Source organism: Ammospiza nelsoni, chromosome 9, assembly GCF_027579445.1.
Source record: "Ammospiza nelsoni isolate bAmmNel1 chromosome 9, bAmmNel1.pri, whole genome shotgun sequence".
Classification (NCBI taxonomy): Eukaryota; Metazoa; Chordata; class Aves; order Passeriformes; family Passerellidae; genus Ammospiza; species Ammospiza nelsoni.
The window spans coordinates 26210599-26232355 of record NC_080641.1 but is presented as its reverse complement, the minus strand read 5'-3'; the positions used below and the strand labels follow the sequence as shown (position 1 = coordinate 26232355).

General features: G+C 57.5%; 1 protein-coding gene across 5 annotated transcripts; it reads right to left on the bottom strand.

The window, feature by feature from the left end:
* Positions 1 to 4530: 4530 nt before the first annotated feature.
* Positions 4531 to 12106, bottom strand: LOC132076830 (Krueppel-like factor 2). 5 transcript variants are annotated; one of them, XM_059478191.1, is made up of 3 exons: positions 11930 to 12106; positions 6644 to 7613; positions 4531 to 5875 (listed from the first exon to the last, which is right to left on the bottom strand). In XM_059478191.1, the coding sequence occupies exons 1-3, from the start codon at positions 12071 to 12073 to the stop codon at positions 5700 to 5702; spliced, it is 1290 nt and encodes a 429-aa protein (XP_059334174.1). In that variant the 5' UTR covers positions 12074 to 12106; the 3' UTR covers positions 4531 to 5699. The 5 variants fall into 5 exon arrangements, with proteins under 5 accessions (XP_059334174.1, XP_059334178.1, XP_059334177.1 ...); XM_059478195.1 differs by lacking the exon at positions 11930 to 12106 and adding an exon at positions 10765 to 11069; XM_059478194.1 differs by lacking the exon at positions 11930 to 12106 and adding an exon at positions 8132 to 8637.
* Positions 12107 to 21757: the final 9651 nt, after the last annotated feature.

The following is a 21757-nucleotide window of genomic DNA, read 5'->3' as shown; positions in this document are numbered from 1 at the left end:
AGATCGAGGCAGGGCACGGCCGCCTGGCAGGGGTTTGCCTCAAGCAGATGGTTTCTGCACAGGGCACAGAGATACACCGGGACCTGCCCGCCACCCCAGGAGAGGGGTACCTCTGAGGGGAATCTCTTCTCCTTGCAGCCCTGGGATGAGCTGAACCCCACTTGCTCTTGCACAGAATCCCTCACTGCCAGCCAGGCTGTGCTGAATTTACCACCGTTCCCATCCTGCTGGTGAGCCCTTCCCACGAGGATTGGCACATCACCTCTGTAGCAGCGCGCAAACAAATGCCCGCGTGCCACAATGGGAACTGGTGACACCCCCAGAGTACCATCTGTTGTCCCCAGAAATAATTTAATCCCTTTTCCACGCTACCAGGGATGGCTTTTTGCACCCTTCCCACAAGGACAGAGCTGATCCTGAGGTGTTGCCTGCCCTATTTGCTCTCAGCTCTGCCTCACCTACCCAAGTCCTCCCCCATCAGTGTATGTGGACATTGATAATAATTTCTAGCACATTTCCTTGCTCTCTTGCCACATCTAGCCTGGAAGTGGGGTCCATACTCCCCCAAGGTGGGCTTGCAGAGGGACACAAGGCTTTCCCAACTTTTGCGGTCTCTGCCTGCCCGGCTAGCCTGGCACTGCTGTTTCATGGAGAGCTTTGTAATACCAAAAAAGGGGCCTCTCTTTTTGCCACGAGTTGTTCGGTTGTTCACAGTCGTTCATCCTGTTAAAACGGCACTTAAAGAAAACAAAAACCAGTTCCAAAAATAAAGCCTTGAGACAGATGGGGCCATTCAGCGCTAGTTTTTGATTATATCTCCCACTTGTTGGCCTGCCTCCCCCACACCTCAGTGAGCCTCGGGAGCTGTGTCCCACCTGGAGCTGTATGGACCCGCAGGTGAAACACATTAGCCGGGTGCTTCTGCTAATGGGCTCATCAGCGGAGCAATTAGCACTGCTTCAGGGGGGCCTGCAGTTATTGTTTCTGGCCTGGAGTTATTGTTAATGGCCACTGCATCCCCAAGCTAGCACAGAGCAAAGGGGAAAGGCTGGAAGGCTGAGTCACGTACCTGGTCCGTCATTGAGAGTCCTGCACTGGGATTGTGCCCAGATCTGACCACCAGGGTCCTGCCTGGCCAGGGCACGGGGAGTATGGAGGCAATACAGGGAATCAGGGAATGCCAGCAGCAACAGGGAGTTCAGCGCTTCCGTGCCCTGGAACTCTGGCATCAGTGTCCTGTCACTGCAACACCATCACCCACCTCCAGCTGTCCTGGATACCAGGAATGTCCAGAGTGATCTGCCACCAAGCAACTGGGGGAGCGATGCGCCCCCAGATTTAGCCCTGGCAGGAAGGCTCCCTCCAAGCCAGCTCCTCACCCACCTGGGGAAGGATGCCCCTCTTGCCCTTTACCCCTGCCCTGGCTGCCAGGCATGACCCAAGGTGGCCCCAGGCCAGAGGTGTGCGTGCCTTCTGACCAGGGCTCAGGGCGTGTGTGTCTCCCAGCCTGGCACCAGCGGAGGAGGACAAGTGCAAACACTGTGGCCAGTGGGGCAGGAGAAGGTTATCTGGGGCCCGGCAGTGGAAAAACTCTCGGTGTGTGACTAAGGCACAACAGCGCCAGGTGTGGATCCAGGCAGGGCAAGGGAGCCGGGAGTTATCGCTTCCCGTGGGTTCAGGTGCCTGAAGCCAAATGTTTCCTAAGGGTGAGGTGACAGCCACAGCCCCGTTATCGGGCACCTGGCCCACCCCAAGCAGCATGGACATGGGGACGGGTTGCTGGACCTTCCCCCCATGGTAGAGATGGGGCACTTCCCACTGCTCCTCCAATGGGAGACTCAATCCCTGGGAGCAGACTTCAGCAGGGACACCTTGGTCCTAGGGATCCAAGCTCTGGCCTCACGGTGAGGAATAGTCTGTGTCAGCCTGTCCAAGCACCCCAAAATTATCCTCCCACCCTGGAGCACCCAGGCTGCATCCCACCCACAGCACTCTGGTCCCCTCCCCAGCTCTGTGCTGTCCCCATGGACCGCAGCATCCCGAAGGTCAAGCCCTGGCTAAGGAACCCTCAAACCTGCAACACTCCTTCTCCCTACGGATCAACAATCCCAGACCAGCTGTGGGACCTGTTGGCTGTAGCATGGGGGATCCCCATGAGCTGGGTCATCCTCAGACAACAGAAACCCACTCAAGCTTCTCTTTCACCCCTCTCCAGCTCTGAAGACCCCAGGGCCCTGCTCCAACTGGCAGGTGCCAGGCCATACTGTGGCCATGACTCACACTTCTGCTGGGAGGTGTTTCTCCATACCTTGCTCCTTCCCTTACTCCCTTGCCTCCTCATTGGACCAGGTCAGCTGTACCCCAAAACCTTGGAGCTTAAGAGTTACAGAAGTTTCAGGGAGCTCTGCACAGTTCCCAGGGTCCTTTTTGACAGGAAGTGACCAAGGTGGAAAAGGAAGGGAGGGAGACATGGCCTAGCTTAGGGTTCTCCAGCTGACTGCAGGTGCACATACCAGAGGGATTGCACCCCAGCCGTGCCTCCCTCAGTGCTGCCAAAGGTGTTTTCTTGCTGCCCTCATCACTTTGCAGGGCAGGTTTTACTGGGGACAGGACTGGCCTCCCTTCTCCAATGGAGAGTGTGTCTTGGCCCAGGCAATTGGAAGAGGGTGTTTTTTATTAACAACAAATTAACCGTAATTCTCTTTTCCACTACAGCCACTCCTCCCCAGCTATGCAGTGGTGATTCCCAGCATTGCTGGTCCATCCATTTGGCTGCCGTGCCCCATCGTGTGCCTGAAGGAGTGCCTTGCCCCAGGCACAGGGGAGCAATCCCAGAGCAGCTCTGTTTGGAGGAGCCCAAAGCACCTTCCCCTGCCCTTGCCTCCCCATGTAGGCAGTGGCAGCAGAGCCGGACCTCACTCCTGCCCTAGCACAGCAATGATGAAAGGCGAGAAAGAACTGGTTTGTGCTCTGATCTCAGAGCTGAACCTCAAAACAGCCGTGAACCGTCACTCCAGCTCCCAGGATGCTTAGGGAGGACAGGACAGCAGAGCCAGCCTTTCCAGTGGGACAGGATGGTTGGAGAAATTCATCGTTCCCCTGGAAATAAAAATAATAATCATAATAAAAACACAAAGCCAGAGATTACTTATACGCACACAAACACGCAGGCACGCACTCTCCCCATCTGGCTTTGCCAGCCTGACTCATCGCTAATTCAAACAGCCCACACCTTTCCCTCTCCCTCCATGTGACGTTTTGAACAAGTTTCCAGGGAAGAGGCAGAAGTTTTGCCCCAGCTATCCCCTGGCATTGTAGCTTTATCCTTGGGTTCTGGTGGTCCCAGGAACAAGACACCCCCAGTATCTCATCACAGATCACATGTGTCCCAGCACAGTCACCCCTACACAAGCACCTCTCAGAAAGTGGGGCAAGCAGAGGGTGGAGACAGCAGTGGAAAGGACAAGTGATTGAACCTGATGGATCTGTGAAACCTGTGGATGCAGCCCCGTGGTCCTGATCTCAGGCCTACAGGCAGAACATGATGTCCCAAGCTGCTGCCATCCTGCCTGGAATCACCCATGCTTTTGTACCTGCTCAAGGGCAGACCACAAGGGTGGGTGCTGGTCCCAGAACAAAGAGCCCAACACCAAAATATTAGCCACTCCTCAGGGGAACATCAGACCTGCTCTGCCATTCCCATCCGAGCAGGAAAGAGTGGGATCAGCCCAGCTACATCCCACTTCCACTTGCAGGGCAAGCAGCCCCAGGGCACCCTTCAGCCCTGACCAGCTGCTGGGGGTTACAGAGATGAGCAGCAGGAGGGAGCCACTGCCACCACCATCCTGGGCCAGGGGATCAGCTTGTGTGCTCCCTGCACTGCCAGCATGGTGTCAGGTCTGGACAAGTTCCTGCCTTCAGAGGGATTCGTGCATCACAGGTAATCAGCTGTGGGAGGGAGGGAGGGATGGAGCCAGACCTGCTTGCTGAGCTCCGGGACCTGCCAGCATGCTTGTGCTGAGTCACCACCTATTAACGCAGGGAAACCTCAGCACCTGAACCCCGCCAAGCTGCCAGGCCATCCCCAGGAGGACAGCAGAGACAGCACCCAGGACCAGCTGACACCAACCTCCCTGCTGGCTGTGACCACAAGGCCAGTACTGCAGAGCTCCCGCTGTGAGGCACAGCAGGACAGGACTGCTCAGGAAGAATTCAGGACCAGCAGGGCTCTCAGTGGAGTTTCGGCTGCCATTCTCCTCGGAGATGACTCACCGCAGGACCAGTCACACCATCCCAGTGCCGCAATTGCCCCATCTGCAGATTAGGGAAACTGAGGCACAGGGAAGTGAGGTGACTCAAGAGCTGTTGCACAGGAGATGCTACTCAGATGCCGAGGCTTGGGCGTTCCCCATCGATCCTCCGCAGCTAACTTAAGCAGAAATGAACATCGATGTAAATATTTACTGACAAACAAGCTCAGCCTCACCCTCTCCTCTTAGAAGAAACCTTTAAAGTAAACTCTCCTGGCTCTTTCATGTTTACATCTTGTTTATTTATTATACAGCAGATCACAATATTTCAACAGTTTGCATATAAAGAAAAGTAACATTTCAGAGTGCAAGAGACCTAACGTGCCCAAGCAGAGAAATGTTAATTAACAATATACACAGACGGGAACAGTGCACTTCCCAAAGCTGAGACTCATCTGTGTTCCCAGCTGGAAAAAAATATATTAAAAAAAGAGAAACATTATATATTACTGCTTTGTTTAATTTACAACTTGCTTTGCAGAAGCTGCACATAAAAAGACTCATTTTCTTTTGAGCTTTCTTTTTTGTCCCCCCCCCCTTACAAAAATTTCAAGTATAGCAGAGACCTGGGCATTCATAGCTGGACTCACTGTCCTTTACATACTAAATTTTAAAAAGCAGCATGGGGAAGGCAGCTGCAGCAGTACCTGGTGTCATCCTGAGGGGAAGAACAAGACAAAATAAAGCAGACAAGAGCCAGGAGAGACATTTTAGGCTCTTGAGTGGAAAACTGGGAATGGCCAGGGGGGTCCCAGGCTGGTGACAGGAGCTTCCCTGTCCTCTGTGCAAGGTGACGCTGTGCTGCCAACACCTGCAAACCTTTATAGCCATGAGCCAGTCAAATCCCACCCTCACCCCATCCACTCTGGGCTTTGGGTCAGGTTTGTTCTGATGATCACAACCGAGACAACCAGCAACCCGTTTCCCAGCACCACAACCAATGTGCCCAACTGGCATGGTTCTCCAGCCAAAAAGCAGCCAGAGTCAGCCACCACAGCCCCTAGAGCCAGGGTGGTGCCAGAATCTGGGGGAAGAAGGTTAAGCTGATGCCAAATACAAGCCAGGAGTTCTGGGGACAGACCCCTTTATGCACCAGCTCCCCCACTCACTGGGTACCTGGCTGGGGGGAACCCTCCAGGCATGGGGAGCTGAGTGGTGATGACTGGGCAGATGTTTCTCACAGTTTTGCTCCCCACATACATCCCTAAAGCAGCTCTTCCCCACCACTTGGCTGGGCCAGCTCTCACAGGAGCAGGAGGAGAAAACTAGTTATCAACTACAAGCGGAGGGGGCTGGGTGGCCAGGCTGCTCCCCACTGCCATCCCTGGCCCGACACTATTTACACCGTGAGCTGGCTCCGGGGACATCGAGTCTGGCCGCAGGCACCGCTCACATGTGCCGCTTCATGTGGAGAGCGAGGTGGTCCGAGCGGGAGAAAGCCCGCTCGCAGAGGTGGCACTGGAACGGCCGGTGCCCTGTGTGCTTGCGGTAGTGGCGGGTCAGCTCATCGGAGCGGGCGAATTTCCAGCCACATCCTTCCCAGGTGCAGTGGTAGGGCTTCTCGCCTGCAGAGGAGAGGGGGTGTCAGTGGGCTTGTAGGTTCCCACCCTCCCTGTGCCTTCAGTTCTGGGCCACCCTACCCAGCATCCGCTTTTCAAAGGGATGGGAGGTCCATTGCACACCTCTGCCTGCTCAGCTTTCTTTCCCCATCTGTCCCCCATTTTTCTGCCCTTCCCCATGTGCCAAGGTGTGTTTCCTGGGCATCCCTGCCCCATTAGAGCACCCCTCCTCTGTGCCGCTGCTTCACTTTAAACTGTGGCTGGTCCCCTGCTGTGGGCTGGCACCGTGTGCCCTGTCCCAGCTCGGCCAGAGGGTCTCAGCGTACAACCACTAGTCTGCCCCCTATTCTGTTTGTCCCTAGCCCAAGTGGAGAGTATCTCCATGTCCCTCAGTCCTACCACCTCAGGCACCCCCGGGCCCCAAAACCAGCAACTGGAGGCGCCACAACAGTGGTCTCGCTACATGCCAGGTCCCTATGTGTCCCTGCCCAGCGCCACCACGGCGTCCTTCTGAGCACTTCGGGGCCATCCCCATTGCCCCCTGGCCTACACGCGGGCTATCCCTGGGTGCCGTCACACAGCCCCACCACGGGACCCACCATGCACTCCTTGACCCACCGCAGGGGTCCTCCCCACGCGACACGCCCCCACTCCCGGTGTCACCTCCCGCGACGCCCCTTCCCAGCCCCGGAACCTCGCTCGCGGTCTCACCACGTGCCGCGGTACCCGCGCCCGGGACCCTCCGCGCGTGTCCCCGCCCCGGCGCGCCCTTACCCGTGTGGGTCCGCATGTGCGCCTTGAGGTGCGAGCTCTTGGTGTAGGTCTTGCCGCAGCCCGGGTATTCACAGTTGTGCGTGGCCGTTCGCTTGCGCGCCCACGAGCGGCGGCCGCGCTTGGGCTTGCAGTCCTCGGGGGGAGCCCCGGCCGGGAAGTACTCCAGCACCGGGGAGTTGGGCGGCGTGACCAGCAGCCCGGGCAGCCCCGCCGGGCCCGGGCCCGGCCCCTTCAGGGGCTCCCTGAAAACACTGAAATGTCCATGAAACTGCGGTGGCGGCTGGGGGGCGAAGTGGGGCGCATAGCGGTGCGGGGCCACGGCGTAGTGGGGCGGCAGGTCGCCCAAGAGGTGGGGATCGGCGCCAGGCAGCGGCTCCTCGGGGGGCCCCAAGCGGCCGTGGGGGAAGCCCGGGTAGGGCAGCGGCGGTACCGGTCCCGGCCCGGGACCCGGCGCCACCCGTGGCTTGTGCTCGCCGCCACCCGGTCCCAGGTACTCGGCGGCAGACATCCCCATCATGCAGGCGCGCTCCTCCGGCTGCTCCTTCTTGATGCGGGGCCCGAAGGACTGCGCGGGGTCCAGGGGCAGTGGGCGGGCTAGGGCCGGGTGGAGGGGCGGGTGGTGATGGGGGTGAGGGTGGTGGTGGGGGCCGCCGGGCACCCGCAGCTCCGTGTACTCCCTCCGCTGCGGGTCGTAGTGGCCGGGCAGGTCCGGGGTGAGCAGCTCAGCCACGTAGCTGTGGCCCTGGCCCTCGGGGTAAGGCGCCGGGAACTTGCCCGGCGTGGAGTACGAGCCGTCGCTGTCGTACGTGGTGCCACAGCTCTCGGGGGTCTCGGGCAGGGGGTAGTTGGGGCCGGTCGGCCCCTGCCCGCCACTGCTGGTGTGCGCCAGGATGAAGTCCAAGTCCACGAACTTGCCCAAGTCATCCTCCTCCCGCTTAACGGCAGCGGGGCCATCCTGTTGTAGCATCCTCTGCGGGAAAACGAAGCGTCAGGATCAGCAGGAGACGGTTGCGGCGGCACCCGCCGCCCCAACACCGCGGCCCGCGCCTCTCCCCAACCCGTCCGACGGGTCGGCACCACTCCGGTTGCGCTGCGCCGCCCTCGGGGCGCCCTCAGACGGCGAGAAGGCGGCCCGCCCCCCACTCCCTGGCCGGGCTGAGCCCCCGCCCGGAACGCTCTGTCCCGTACCCACCTTGCCACCCTCTCCCCGGTGCCAGGTGCTTACGTGGAGCATGTCGGCGGGCCGCTCCTCTAGCGGCATCAAGTTGGCGAAAGTGGAGATAGAGGGCAGAGCGCTCTCGTCCACGGCCGCCGCCATGGCGAGCCGGGCCGGGGCGGGCTGGGGGAGCGCGGTGCGCGGAGCCCGGCACCGCTCCGCTCCCCGTGGCAGCAGCGCTGCTCTGCGCCGCCCCGCGCCCCTAAGCTGTTAACAGCATGGCTGCGCCCCGATTGGTCCGGCCTGCATTGATATTCACCGCTGCCACTTACCATTGGCTCTGCTGCGGCCCGAGCCACGCCCCCTCCGGCGGGGCTGCCCCGGCGGGCGGGGGTCGGCGGTTGCCGCTGCCCCGACCGCGCTCGGAGCCCGCGCGGGACGGGACAGGACGTGGCAGAGCGGCGGGAGCTCCGCGTCCCGCTTTGCCCTGCTCTGCGACACTGTCCCACGGGGGAGAAGAGACAAGGGTGCTGTTGTGGATCATGGAGGCCAGAATCCTGCCCGTGACGTGAACGGGGCAGCGGCGCCCTCAGGGCTTGCCCACACTACGAGCGAGGCGGGGGGCTGTACGTGGCAGAGCTGGAGGTGCCCCGGCACCTTATCCCGAGTGGGGCAGGGGCGATGGCAATGGCTCTGTCACAGGCGCCCTGTGTGGAGGCAGAGAGTGCCGGAGAGGTCTGGCGCAGGGGTACATACAGGCAAAAGCATTTCAGCCACTGTGCCGGGCGCTACACTCGCCACGGGGGTGCCGAGCGCGTCAGCGAGCGAAGGTGCAGTCCCAAAAAGGTGTGCTTGTGCCTCCATAGGAGATGAACCAGATAACCGAGCCCCGGTGCCCCCACACCCCCACGCGAATCGTTTCAAGTAAGCGCACCCGTGAAGCCGCGTCCTCCCGCGCCGCTGCTGTCGGTGAGGCAATCAGCAGCACAGAGCGTACCAGCTCGCATCTGGCTGCGTGCAGGGTGCGTGTGCGAGCCGAGATAACTGCTCCTCGACCCTGCCGGGGGCTGGCACCCTGCCGACATTGCCTCATCTCGCCCCACAGCCCCCACAACACGTTTGTGTGCCCTCCCTAGGGACCAGTGCTGTAGCTGAGTCTCCGAACGCCCTGGCACAGGGGGACATGAGCCGGCTGTCCCACCCTGCCCACCCTGAGCAGCCCCTGGGACAGCGCTGTCCTGAAGGCTTCCCACGGCAGGAGACACAAGGATACGAAGTGGTTATCCTGCCTTGAAGGAGACACTCAAGTCATCCACAATATTCTAGCTAGTTGGATGATGGTGCAGAGACCCAGGGCACTGGGCAGGCCTCCCCGGGGGCTCTCTGCCTCCCTGTCCGGCTCACACAGCAAGATCTTCTCCGTTTGGCCCCCATCCAACCAGTACCAGGAATGGCCCTGCTGCTGTTGCGCTGGAGAAGCAATGTCCCTTATCTCTTGGAGCCTGTCTCCCTGCTCTCTGGAGCTGTCCATCTCCAGATACCTTTCTAAGAACTGAGGCTGTTGCCTGCTCTATTCAGAAGCAAGGAGTCAATTTAAAAAAAAACAAATATAAACACCAAAGGTGAGGTGTGCACACACACCACACGCACATGCCGCTTCTGAATCCAAAGCTACTCTACCAGTTGCTTTCATCACCGTGCTTTAATTATAAGGGTGGAGCATTGCAATAAATTATTTCAGTAATCCAGTGGAACAACAACAATTCAGATCTTCCCCCTTTTACCAAGAATCCCTGCCCTGGTTTCCAGAGCACATTTTGGGCTGCTGCCTGGGCCCCATCTGCTTGTCTGCTGGCAAGGCAGCAGGTTTATTAATGGCACCTATTGGGTCAAAACACATGGGCTCCAAAGTCCTTCCTCAGAAAAAGTCACCACCAAAGTAGCAAAGAAGCATGTGGGCATTAGTTGAAATTACTTTTAGCTTGCCTCCCAGAGTAGTTTATTGAAGTCACCAGTTAATCCCATTTCTTGTTTCTTGGCCAAACAATAATTAATAATAATTAATAGCAAGGCAGCTCCTGCCCCAGACTTTTACAGATAAGTGAGAGAAGATGCCATAGGAGACAAAGTAATTCCTCTTGGTTTTCCCCTTTTCCAGGCAGTTTTGGCATTTGCACCCGTGCTGACTTATTTTGAGAGGCGTTGCCAACAGATCAGCTTAATTTTTACAGCCAATATTTCTTGCAAATGTGGGATATTCCCCAGGAAACTCTTTTTACTGATGCTCTGGTGGGAGGGCCAGCACGGCGGGGAGCGGCAGCATGCCAGGCACCGCAGCAACACAGGCACTGCCAGCGCTGAGTGTGCAGGGAGCCAGCAGTGCGTCACGGGCAGGGCTTTCCTGCTCTGAGCCATGGGATAGGCACAGGGGGTCCCTGCCACAGCCCCGTCAGCCCCTGGGCCACAGGGGAGGCAAGCAGGAGCAGACAGTGCATGCACAGCCCGCTGTTGACAGGAGCCCATTTAGGAAACGTGGGTTATCTCCCGCGCCACTACGGCAGACTGTAAAGTCGCTGGCATCTCAAGAGATCAAACAGCAGCCAGGCAAGAGAGCAAACAGAAAGTGGGAAGGGCCACCCACCCAGGTGATGGCTAAAGAGGAAAGGGTTAATGGTTATCCTTACTTTTGACACATCTGGCAGCAGAGGAATGAGGAGAGTGGCTTGCCCAGCATGGTGTGCCAGAGGTGGGCCCGTCAAAACAAGAGCATTGTCAGCCCTGCCAACACTTCCACAGTGCCATGGCACCCTCCCCAGTGCATACAGCATGGGTGGGATGGACAGGGGGACAATGCCCTGGGGCACTGCCAGAGGTGGAATTGGTGCCCTGGTTGCTGAGCAGGGCTCCCAGGAGACCCAGAGGGGTCCCCTACCCCACAAAACACTGGGGACTGAAAAACACTTACCCTGCGTCCTTTTCTGTGCTGTCACCTGGAGTTGGGAGACTGGAGTAAACCCAAGGACTCTCCTCTGGAGCATCTCCAGTGTCCCCTCTCCAACACCATCTACAGCATCACAGCCCAGAGAGCTTCTGTTCCAGTGGGAGGCAAAACCCAAGTCCCAAAAGCTCCACAGGGGACCCCATGAGAGTTGCGGGAGATCCACACCGCAGAACACCCTAAACAACGGTGACACTTCAGGGTTATATCCCTGAGAGTAGAAAATGAATCTGGATGGGTTTTACTCTCTGTCTTCCCCTCTGCATGGTACTGGCCTGCCTAGAGAAGGGTCCAGGAGCCCCCAGACCTGCCTGTACACCCAAAGCCCCCTTCTCCTCCTGAAAAGAAAAGAGGAACTGAAAATGAAATTAAAGCATAATTCAATCCGGAGCGGGTCCAGAGTAAAGTCATCTGCTCTTATCGTGTGCTGGCAGGCTCTTCCCGCTCCGCAACAAACACAATGTTATCAGGGCACAGAGGGCAGATTCGTTTGCACCGGCCCAGCAAGCTGCTGTGTCCGCCCTGCCTACCCTGGGGTCTGGGGAGCGCCGGGATGCACAGCCAAGGACCAGGGCTGACGGGGGCTCGGGGAGACCCGAGGCAGCACCCCGGCAGCACCAACAGGGAGCTCAGTCCCAGGACAGGGTGCTTTGGCTGGAGGCCATATCCAGCCTGCCTGAGCGGCTCTCTGGCCATGGGAGATGGGTCAGGTTGCTCCCAGTGAATGTCAGCACAGAGTAAAGGCTACAGAGGGACAGGGTCCGTGAGAGATGTTTTTGCCTATGGGAATACACACGGCCTCATCCTCCATGGGTGCTGCCCAGCTGCTTGGCCAGGAGGCTGCCGAGCTGGCAGATCTTGGCATCCCACCCCTGGCAGAGCAGCCCAGCGGCACCCACAGACCCTGCACACAGTCCCAGCCCCACTGCATCGCCTGGACCGCATCCTGCTTTGATCTCTGCCTGCTGCCTGGCTGTGCCCTGGTGGCTGCGGGGCCAGTGCAGCCCTCTCCGTCCTTCTTTATATACCCCTGTTATTTTTAACTCTGCCTACGCAAATCCCGAATCCGGAATGAGCAGCGGCCGGGGGCCAAGGGGAAATGGACATGGTGCAAATTTCCTGCCCTTTTTACCTCTCTTCCTCTATAACATACAGCAACGTTTTTCCTCCACTTCTTAACTTTCACTGGTACAGGAAAGCTGAAAGCTCCAGGCTCTGCATAGACCCGCAAGGTCCAGCACCACAGCGGACGGGGTATCCCACTCGGAAGGGACATCGCACTCAGCGTGGTGCCAGGAGTTGTCCCTCCCCACAGCACACAGCACAGGCTCCATCAGCAGTGCGATGCGCTGGAGGCATCCGGGCAGCCCTCACAGCAGCAGCCTCACGTGCAAACACGTGTGCTCACATGCCAGCCCAGGGGCCCATCCTTCCTTCCCTCTGGCCCGGCAAGTGCTCTGGCCCCAGCCACAGCAGCTGGGACTGGACCACAGCCATGGGAGCCATTCCCTTTTGCCACTTACAAAAGTGCTGGACAAGACCTGTGACACCCCAGCAGCTCCAGGAGTAACAGCAGGAATTGCTGTTTTCCTTGTGAGCAACAAGGAGGAGGAACACAAGATATTTTTCCAACATTTCTGGCTTAATCTTTAAAAAAAAAAGCCACAACACAGAGTGCCACAGCTAGCTGAACAGGGAATTTTGCAGAGGATATCATGGTATGGCTGCAGTGCCCACGGGATGTGCATGTTAGAACCCTTCTTTCACATGCTGGAGATTAATAGCTGTACATCATGTAAAAGCAATTTGTCTACAAAAGTTCCTAATGGCCCAGGTAAACATCTCTGCCACTCTTTTCCAAGCTGTGTCCATCCCTCCTCCCAGCTATACTCTGAGGTATTCAGTCTCCAGTGAACCTGGATTCTCAATGAGTGGGGAAAACCCCTCTTAAACCATGCACAGAGGTGTGGTTTAAGAGGAAAAGTGTGGATGCTGAGGCCAGTGCTGGTGAGACCTGATCCACTCAGATATATGGCATTTGCCAGCCTGGAGAAAGCCTGGCTAGCCCTGGAAGCTGGGCACTGCTGTGGCTGCAGTATCCAACCACTGCTGGGCCAGTGGAGGAACAATTTTCCAACGGGAGCTGTGGGATAGGATTGAGTGAAAGGTCTGCACCATGAGTCACTGGGGAGACACAGCTCAGTGTGAGGCAGTGGGGGACAGCCCAGGCAACAGCAGAACAAACAGGGAGCTGGAGAACTTTGTGTGGAAACTGTTTTCCAGCTAATTTGATTTTGTTATTCCTCCCTTGCAGCTATCTGCCCAGAGCCCCCCACCAGTGTAGATCACATAGCATAGCACATTGCATGGAAAACTCATCCTACCACCATCCCATGCCCCTGGGACACTGCAGCAAGAGCACCACTATGGCACAGGATGCTGAAATAAATCACAGTCAGCCACATGTGGCTGCTGCAGTGGTTTTACAGAAGCAGCCCACAAAACTGCATCCTCCCACCCACAATGCTCGTGGGGTGTCTGGCAGGATCAGTGGTCTCCCTGTGTTGAGAGCAAACCCTTCTGCACTGGCATTACATAGGGTGCTTCATTCTGCTCCAGGAAGTGGCATTTAATTACCCAGCCTCCTGGTAGTAAATAGGTTTCCAACATATTACAAAAGGCTGTATTACATTTTTTTTATCCCCAGCCTTGCTCATGCTCTGCGCCAGTGAGCTCATCTCCTGGGAATACCGTCTCCAAAATAGATTCACTCCCTTGTTGGAAATAATCAAATGGGAATCCAAGCTGCTGAGCCCAAGCCCAATTCCTCCCTTTGTTCTGGGGCTCTGGCAGCGAAGGGGTTCGGAGCAGGGTGACAGGAACTCGCCTTCTTTTAATTGACCTCCGATGATGAAACAATCAACCAAACGATTTAGAAATGTGCATCCAGTGAGATCATCAGGAAAACTTCTCCACAAAGGGGCCTGGGGAAAGGAAGGTGCAGTAATCCACCTGCCCCAGCCGCCTCGGCAGGCCTCACTGCATGGCACAACGTGGCACAGCATGGCATGGTGTGTCACAGCCACTCAGTGCCTCTTGGGCTACCTTGCTGTGGCTTCATGCCAGAAGCTGCCTCACTAGGTCCAAAATGGGGAAAGAGTACAGCTAGACCTGTCCCAGTAAGGACATCTGCTCCCATGGGAGATTTATCCTCCTTGTTCCCAGCCCCAGCCCATCCTTAGCTGCTGGGCACTCATGTATCCCAAGCCAGCACCGAGGGGTAGTGCTGCCAGTCTCCACTCCCAGACTCACTGCAAGTGCTGCCACCCAGGCATTTCTAGGACAAGATTCCATGATATTGTGGGGGAAAAACCCTCCCAGCCCAACAAGCAGTGCCTCTCTGGGGATTTCCATTTCTTGCACCCTTTCCCCAGCTTTTTGTAGCCTGTTGGGAGGGGAGCCACCCGGGAAGGGCTGGCATGGCTCCCTGGCCCCAGCTGCGCCACTGGGGCTGCCCCGGCTTCCCCAGCCCAGGGCAGTGCACGCTCCAGCTTAATTTTGGCCCAAAGGTTTTCCCTTCAGCAGACTCTGCCACCAGGGTGGTTTTGAAGACAATCTTAGCCAGAGTCTTCCTTCCTCGACTGCCAGCAATCCGGAGCCAGGCTGGTGTGTTTGTGTTGTGTGTACATGTGTGTGTGTATCTCCAAACCGCAACAAATACTTCATATTCGTTTTCTTTCTTTCCCTTTTTTTTTTCCCCCCTCCAAGCCCTTAGCTGCGGTATTTAAATAGTAGGTGTGGTCCCGGTGCTGTGTGCCAAAACCAACACCAGTTCCAGAGCAGATAACCCTGTGAGCAAACGCAGCAGCGAAACCACACTGAACTGCTGGGAGAGCTGTGCTGGGAAGGGCAGCGCTGCTGGCTGTGGCCACGGCATGGCCCTGTGGGCAGGCTGGCAGCAAGCAGGCACAGTGGCCACATGGCTCCCTGGCCCAGCACAAAAGCTCAGCCAAAGGGGCCAGGTAAAGGGAAGAGGTGGTGGAGTCAGCACATCCAGCTGAAGAGCCATGCACTAGCTGTTCACTGTATGCAGCCAGGAGTTGTTTGGGATGGACCCAGATGGTCTTTTGGAGTTTGTTTTTTTATAAATCAAGGCAAAACTTGTTACTTAATCATCTATTTTCCATGTTATAAACAATCAAAAAGATTTGTTTGTTAAAAAGGCTGCATTTCTCCCCCAAAAACGTAGACTGTGAGCAAGTGGGAGGAGAAGTCCCTCCAGTGTTTTAAAAGCAGTTTGCAAAGAAACTTTCTTACGCCCTGATGTTTTTCTCATCCAAGCTGAAAGCCCTGAAATATGGTGAACGTCATGTATTTCAGCATGAGTCACCCAGAGAGAACCAGCTGCATCACCTTCCCTGGCAGAGCTGGCTGTGCCTGTGTGTACTGGGGACAGTGGGCATGGAGGGCACCCCTGGGTGCTCTTCATCCAAGGATAGATAGAGATATATCAGCTTGGGCAGGAGAGAAATTAAGGATTGCTGCAGACCCCGAGCCGGAATGCCACCCTCCCCTTCCCTGGGGCAACTGCCATTTTTGGGGATGGAGAGGGGTTGCCTTGGAGTACCCATGAAGTTTTTAAGATTTGTGGTGTGAGCATAATCCCCAGGAAGTCTGCAAACTCATCCAGAGGGGAGTGTGCACACACTGCTGCAGGCAATCAAGTGAGTGAGGGCCACAGCACCCCAGCTCCAGGACAGCCTATGCCTCACTGCTGGTGTCCCTCCAGAGCAGCACCCACATCCAAAAAGACAAAGGAAGATCCTTATTACAGCCTTCAATCCCCCAGCTTTCCACAGGGCTGGCAGGGCATCATGTTTCTTGAGGGGGTGGTTCTCATAAGATTTTGCGCCAGATGGGACCTATTTGCTTTCTGCAACCTGTGGCGTAGTGGCCCAATGTCCTGGGACAGAGACTAGGGGAAGCCTGAGCTTTTCCAGACCTGGCACTCACATCCCACTGTCTTCCTGGCTCCCTGGGTGGCTCTGGTATGGCATACCCTGTTTACTCCTGCCCTAAGCCAGTGCATGTGGGAAGTAGGCAGAAAGGGCAGTGACATCCCACAGTTATGGTCCCAAGCAGAGACCACTCAGGTGAATGGTCCCTGGAACACTCATCTGCTGCAGACAATGCCAGGACACGGGGATGCTCCTCTCCAGGTGAAGCCCGACACCCTGCCCTGAGGATGACCAGGGATAAGTGTCCCCTGGCTGGACAGTGCCTGGGGGTGGCCACAGGCTGCTTGTCCCTGTGCTGAGCTGGTGCACGGCGTGTGGCAGGCACAGGCAGCACCCCGCTCCCTGCCTCCCGGCCCCGCCGCAGCTGCAGCTGGAAAGGAGCCGGCCGGGCGTGCAGCGCTCCGCCAGCAGCACAAGGTGCACAGCGGGGCCGGATCCACCCCGCCCCTGGCAGAGGAGGAGGGTCCTTGGCAGACAAGGTTCTATTTGAAAACCCACAGCCAAGCCGGCTCCCTGCCCGACCTCAGTGCGTGTTCTGGCTATGGGCAATCCGCCTCGAGCCCAAACCCAACCTCTAGTGGCCTCCATTTTGCCTGGCTCCATCTTCCCTGACCTGCCTCAGTTCTGCTTCGCCACTGCCTCCCACATGCCAGCTCAGTGTGGTGTCCCGTGGCTCCCCAGGGACCTGTTGGCCCCACTGGCACGTGTCCCAGCGTGGAAAGGAAAATAAAGTTTGGATGTCACCTCCCCAATCAAGAGTGGAAAAATCTTTCCCAAAAAACACCCTTTTAATCCTTCACTGAGCATAGCCAATGTTGGAGTCCCCAGCCCCACAGATTCACAGCCAAACAGGGAATTTTCCACCTACATCAAAGCAAAACCACATGGTTTTACAGGAACGGACATGGAGGTTGTGTCCTGTGCACCTGCCCGGCTGTTTTCTTGTTTTGGAAAATCGCAGTGACCACGAGGCACTGTGCAGGATACCGAGGTCCCCTGCTCCACACCATGTTGTTTCAGTCCCTCCTGCCCCCCACCAGTGCCCTATGTACTGTGAGGTGTAGGGACCCTGGGGGCTTTCCCAGTGATTACCCTAAATCCATCTCCCCTCCCAGACACTTAAAATGAATGAGGTCTGAGGCTGCTCTGCCTACAGCAGGGGAAGAACTGAAGGGGGTGGAGAGGGGATCTCAGGGGTTTAGAGCTGTAAGTCTACCCTGACCCACTGCTGCCCCCCATGCATGACCCTCCATCCTTCCCTCTGCTCTGAAGGGGAGGATGCTGGGGGGCAGGGGGAGTTTCTAAGGGGCTGAAGTGAGGTTCTGTTGCACTGCAGAGCTCTCTCCATGGGGCTGGGGGGACTCCACAGGATAGTTTGTTGGGCTGTTCCTGGGTCAGTGGGCAAGGGATCACATGGGGAGAGCCCAGACCTGCATCCCAGGCTTTCCCCAACACCAAGCCCTTTGTGGAGCCTGCCCTCACAAACTTAGAGACCAGGGGTGGGGGATAGGATCCATGGGTTGGTGGGCAGCCCGCCCCCCACCCATGACTGCGACATTCTAGTGGCCCAACCTCGCTCTTAGCCCTTGGTTGGATTCAGGAAGCCCTTGGTTGGATTTAGGAAGCCAGGATGCCCCTAGAATTACTTGAACCCGGCTTTGCCCCAGCAAGCCTGTTCCAATTCACTTGGTGCACACGGGGCCACTACGGGCACAGGGACTTGGGGATTCCCGGTCATGCCTGGTTACCTCCCCCACAGCATCTGTGCCCTGGGCAGGGGAATCGCTCCTCCAGCCCTCCGGTGTGGATCAGGTGGCTGTACCTTCCCTCCAGCCCAATCTGATGCACTTCAAAGCCCGGCAGGAGCACGGGCCGCCTGCCCCGGGGACATTAGTGTCAGGCAGGGGGACATCCAGGCAGCCCCGGCTGCCGGTGGGGATGGTAGGAGATTGCTCTGGGAATCTGCACTTCCCATAAAGGGGCTGATTCCGGGAAGGAACCCCGGACCGGAGCCATCAGTGGGACCATTACGGGCCACTGCAGCCATCTGTATCTTTTAGTCTCCAGCCGGGTCTGCTTCCACAGAGGGTGATGGGTGGGGGTTCTTCTGCCCTCCAAGTACACAATTGCAGGGTAATTTGCATCTAAAATGGGAGCTGGGCCCTTTAGCGGCTCCTCTGCTCCTGATAGGGGCCGGGAGCCTGCTCGGGCACTAAACCCGTTAATGCAATCAGCGGGGCCGGGCTCTGCACATCAAAGATCCCCAGCTCCCTTATAGCAGCCTCCCGGCCACAAACCTCCCCTCGGCCACCTTTCATCACTGCCAGAGTGGCTGTCACCCCTCTCCTGGGGAGCCCTGGCTGGGGGAAGTCTAAGGAACAGGGATGATGAAGGGCCACCAGGCCTCCTTGAGCGCAGGATGGGGTCAATGCTGCATCCTTGCCTGCACCCTTTTCACGGAATTGTAAGATTATTTTGGGTTGAAAGGGACCTTAAAGACCATCTAGTTCCACCCTGCCTGCCATGGGCAGACACCTTCCGCTAGAGCAGGCTGCTTAAAGCCCCATCCAGCATGGTCACTCCCCCACTGCTGTACTTTGCTTCCCTGTAGGACTTCTTTTGTCCCCATTCATGTTGTGGAAGAACACGACCATGGAGAGACTGGGGAGGGGGCCACAGCCCCCACCACTGACCTGAGGGAACCGTGGGGCCAGCACAGGACAGGAGCACCCACAAACACTGACTCATTAATGGGGTTACAAATAATATCTGAAAGGAAACTGGCTGAGGCAGCCCTGCCCCACATTCTCTGCACCAGGGAGTGGCACCACCTTCATCCCACTGCAAGGTGTCCCTAGAGAAAGGACTGGCAGCCCTGGTGCCACGTACCAACAGGGAGAGTGCTGCTTGGCATGCATGTAACAGGGTGCTGGATGCTGGAGGCTCAGCTGAGTGGTTCAGCCAGCCCCTCAGGGTGCCCTGCCTGGGGCTGCTACATCCCCCAGGGTGTGCTTGCAGACCAGCCAGCATCTCCTCCTCTTGGAAAGTGCTTTCCTCCTTGTTTATCCTCTGCACCCCCAGGGTCACCACAGAGAACCTTCCCTGGGAGCAGAGAGGACACTGCCCAAGGCGGTATCACACTGCACCTGCAGGCAGGACAGACCTGAGCCATCCCTGAATCCAGAGGCATGCATTGGGTACTCCCACACCATGGGCTGGTGGCCCTGATCCTCCAGCTCAGGCAGACCCTAGAGCACCCTTGTGTCACTGGATAACCCTTGCCACAGGCAGGTTCTGGAAACCATGCCCTCCCTGGATGGCTGCTGGCTACAGCTCTGCTCAATCCACAGCAGGGTCTCGCTCTGCTGAAGGGACAGCACAGTGCTCCTGGAGGGACATGAGGACACCTCCTCAGAGGCACGGGGGTGCTGGCTGTGCTGGCTGGGTGCCATGCAGGGCGCTGGCCCACGGCTCCTGGCCAGCAGTCGCTGCTCATGGCAAACACAGCTGCTTCCCCATCCTTCTCCATGCCCGGCTCCTGGCGCCAGAGCCTGTTGCCATATGGTGCTGATGTGTACACAGAGCCTGGGTACACACAGTGTGCCAGGAGCACTCCCCTGGGGTCTGCCTGGCCTCGGGGGGGCACAACACCCTCCAAATGGCTGCACCCTTTGGCAAGGAGTGGGGTGGAGACCCTCAAGTGCCTGTACAAGGGATAGGGACTCACCACTGGCTGAGCCATGTCTGATCTGGCCTGCTGGAGATGGGGATGGGCTCCTGGCACAGTCAGGAGCTGCTCTCCTTGTGGTGGTGGGGAGCACTTGGGGCACAGTGGTGTTTTTTCATGTTTTTTTCATGCCTGCTGGTGGCTTGGTGCTCCCAGTGCAACCAGTGGGATGCCAGGTGGCTGCGGCAGTCCCACCCTGGCAGGGAAAGCGGGCAGTGACTCACTACCCTCACCAGCCCTGCCTGCTGGGTGACTCCTCCTGCAACCCATCCCACTGCTATTGCCAGTCCCTGCTCCCTCCATGGGCACAGATCCTTTGGCTGGGCTGGCTGCCACCCATGGGGGACAACCCCTGAGCCAGGGGGACCCCACACCCCAGGGCCAAGGCTGCCATTGACACCCTGTTCCTGTGCCCTGGCTTGAGGGTGCCAGATTCAGGACAGGGGGGAAAGAAAGTCATCCTCCGCTCCTTTTTCCCTGTTTTTCTGCCCTCTCAAGGGGAATCCCCAATGTCTTCCACAGGGTCCCTCCATCCTCCTGCTCCCAACCAGTGCATGGGACAGGGAGAGGGGGAGCCCTGTTGGGACTGCTGTGGTCCCCAGGGCAGTACCTGGGGCTGAGCTGAGCCCTACTCAGCCAACACCTCACCCAGCTGCCCCAGGGCTCACAGGGATGTGTGTGCATCCTGGGGGAAGGATGCAGGCAACGTTTGCATTCATCCAGGGAGAACGGAAAGTCACGTTGGGATGTGTCCCAGTTGTGAGTTGCCATTTTGGGAAAGGAGCTGTGGGTGTGGGAGGGGCAGATGGGCCCGGTAGGGGTGAGGCAGTAGGCAGGAGGTGGGGACAGGACTGGCTTTGGAACCCTCCCCAGAGGTTCTGTAGAGTTTAGCTCCCTGCGCAGCTGTTGTGGCAGCAAATGGGTCCCTAAAGAGCAACAGCCTCCTGCAGCGTGTGATGTGCTCTGCTCTTGCCACATCCAGGGTGGCAGCAAGCCCAAGAGGAGCCCCTGAGTGTGCATGGGGCTTGGCCCCTGCACACTGATTGCAGCAGGGAGGATGTGGGATGATGCCCAGGGTCTGGCAGGAGCAGGCTGGGGGCTGGGGCCGAGTCCTGCCTGGCCCAGCTGTCCTGCACGAGTCCTGCAGGCACTCAGCTCCCAGCCAGGACCCACAGGCTGCAGCAGCACTGATGCAAAGACAAGAATGCAGAGGCACCGATGCTTTGCTGCTCCCTGCACTCCCATGGCTCAAGATTCATTGCATGAACCAGCACATGGAGCCAAGGACCCCAAAAACAGCGTTCCAGAGAAGTGTGGGGTGACAGCACAGGTGATGGTTGGGAGATGCAGGAGATGATGTGGTTGGTGGGAGCTGGTGGGGTAGGCAGGGAGAGGTAGGAAGCTGGACATCAGCTCTGCTGGGTGGTGGTGATGGGGGGATTACAGGGTGGTTTGCATTTTTGGGGGTCTCCCTGCAGCCCTGCTGGGAAGCTGGGAAGCGAGGGGAGGAGCAGAGGGATCAAAGAAGTGGGGGAGTGGAGAAGCTCGTGAGTTGTGGGTCATTATCTGCTATTAACATCTGTAATCTCCCAAGAGCAAACTGAGATTTACAGCCTGTTATTAGGCTGTTACTCAACCTGTTGTGCAACAGCTCAATTAAAAAAAAAAAAAAAAAAAAAAAAAAAAAGCCCAACCTGAACGTGATTAATAGCCTGCTAATAAGGGGGAAATCTCTCCTATTTAATTCAAACAGCCTCTGCCTAGGTACTCCAGGAAGGTATGGGCTCTCAGCCCAGGTTCCCAGCCTGGCTGCTGGGCTCCTGCCGGGATTCCCCCGGGAGCTGACACTGGATGGATATCCTGGGGGGTCGGTGTGTGCTGCTCCCCACCACAGATCTGGACTCTGGGTTCCCAAAGGATTCGGGGTGCAATTGCAACCTCCTCCCAACACTGCCTCAATGCTAAGGGAGCACCAAATAGTTCCTGGCCATTCTCTGTGGTCACCCTCTGGAAGAGGTGGAAACTCTGAGTCAGCTGCGGTTCTTATCCAGGCATCTCACCTTTTCTTTGGCCATGACTTGCACTTGAGTTACTTTGACCCCACAGCTTCCTGCCCTTCCACCTTTCACTGCCTGTGGTCCAGAGGGTGCTCTCTGTCCCCAGATGTTCATAAGTGCTACAGCTTCACCTCTTGACTCTCACCTCCACTTCCAGA

Excerpts from the sequence above, each read along its gene's own strand:
- LOC132076830 (XM_059478191.1), bottom strand. The coding sequence starts at position 12,073 with ATGTCCCTTCCGAGTGGGATACCCCGTCCGCTGTGGTGCTGGACCTTG. Across the intron at positions 7,614-11,929 it reads TATGTTATAGAGGAAGAGAG|AGGATGCTACAACAGGATGG; the intron begins GTAAAAAGGGCA and ends GTTTTCCCGCAG. Across the intron at positions 5,876-6,643 it reads GCACATGCGGACCCACACGG|GCGAGAAGCCCTACCACTGC; the intron begins GTAAGGGCGCGC and ends TCTCCTCTGCAG.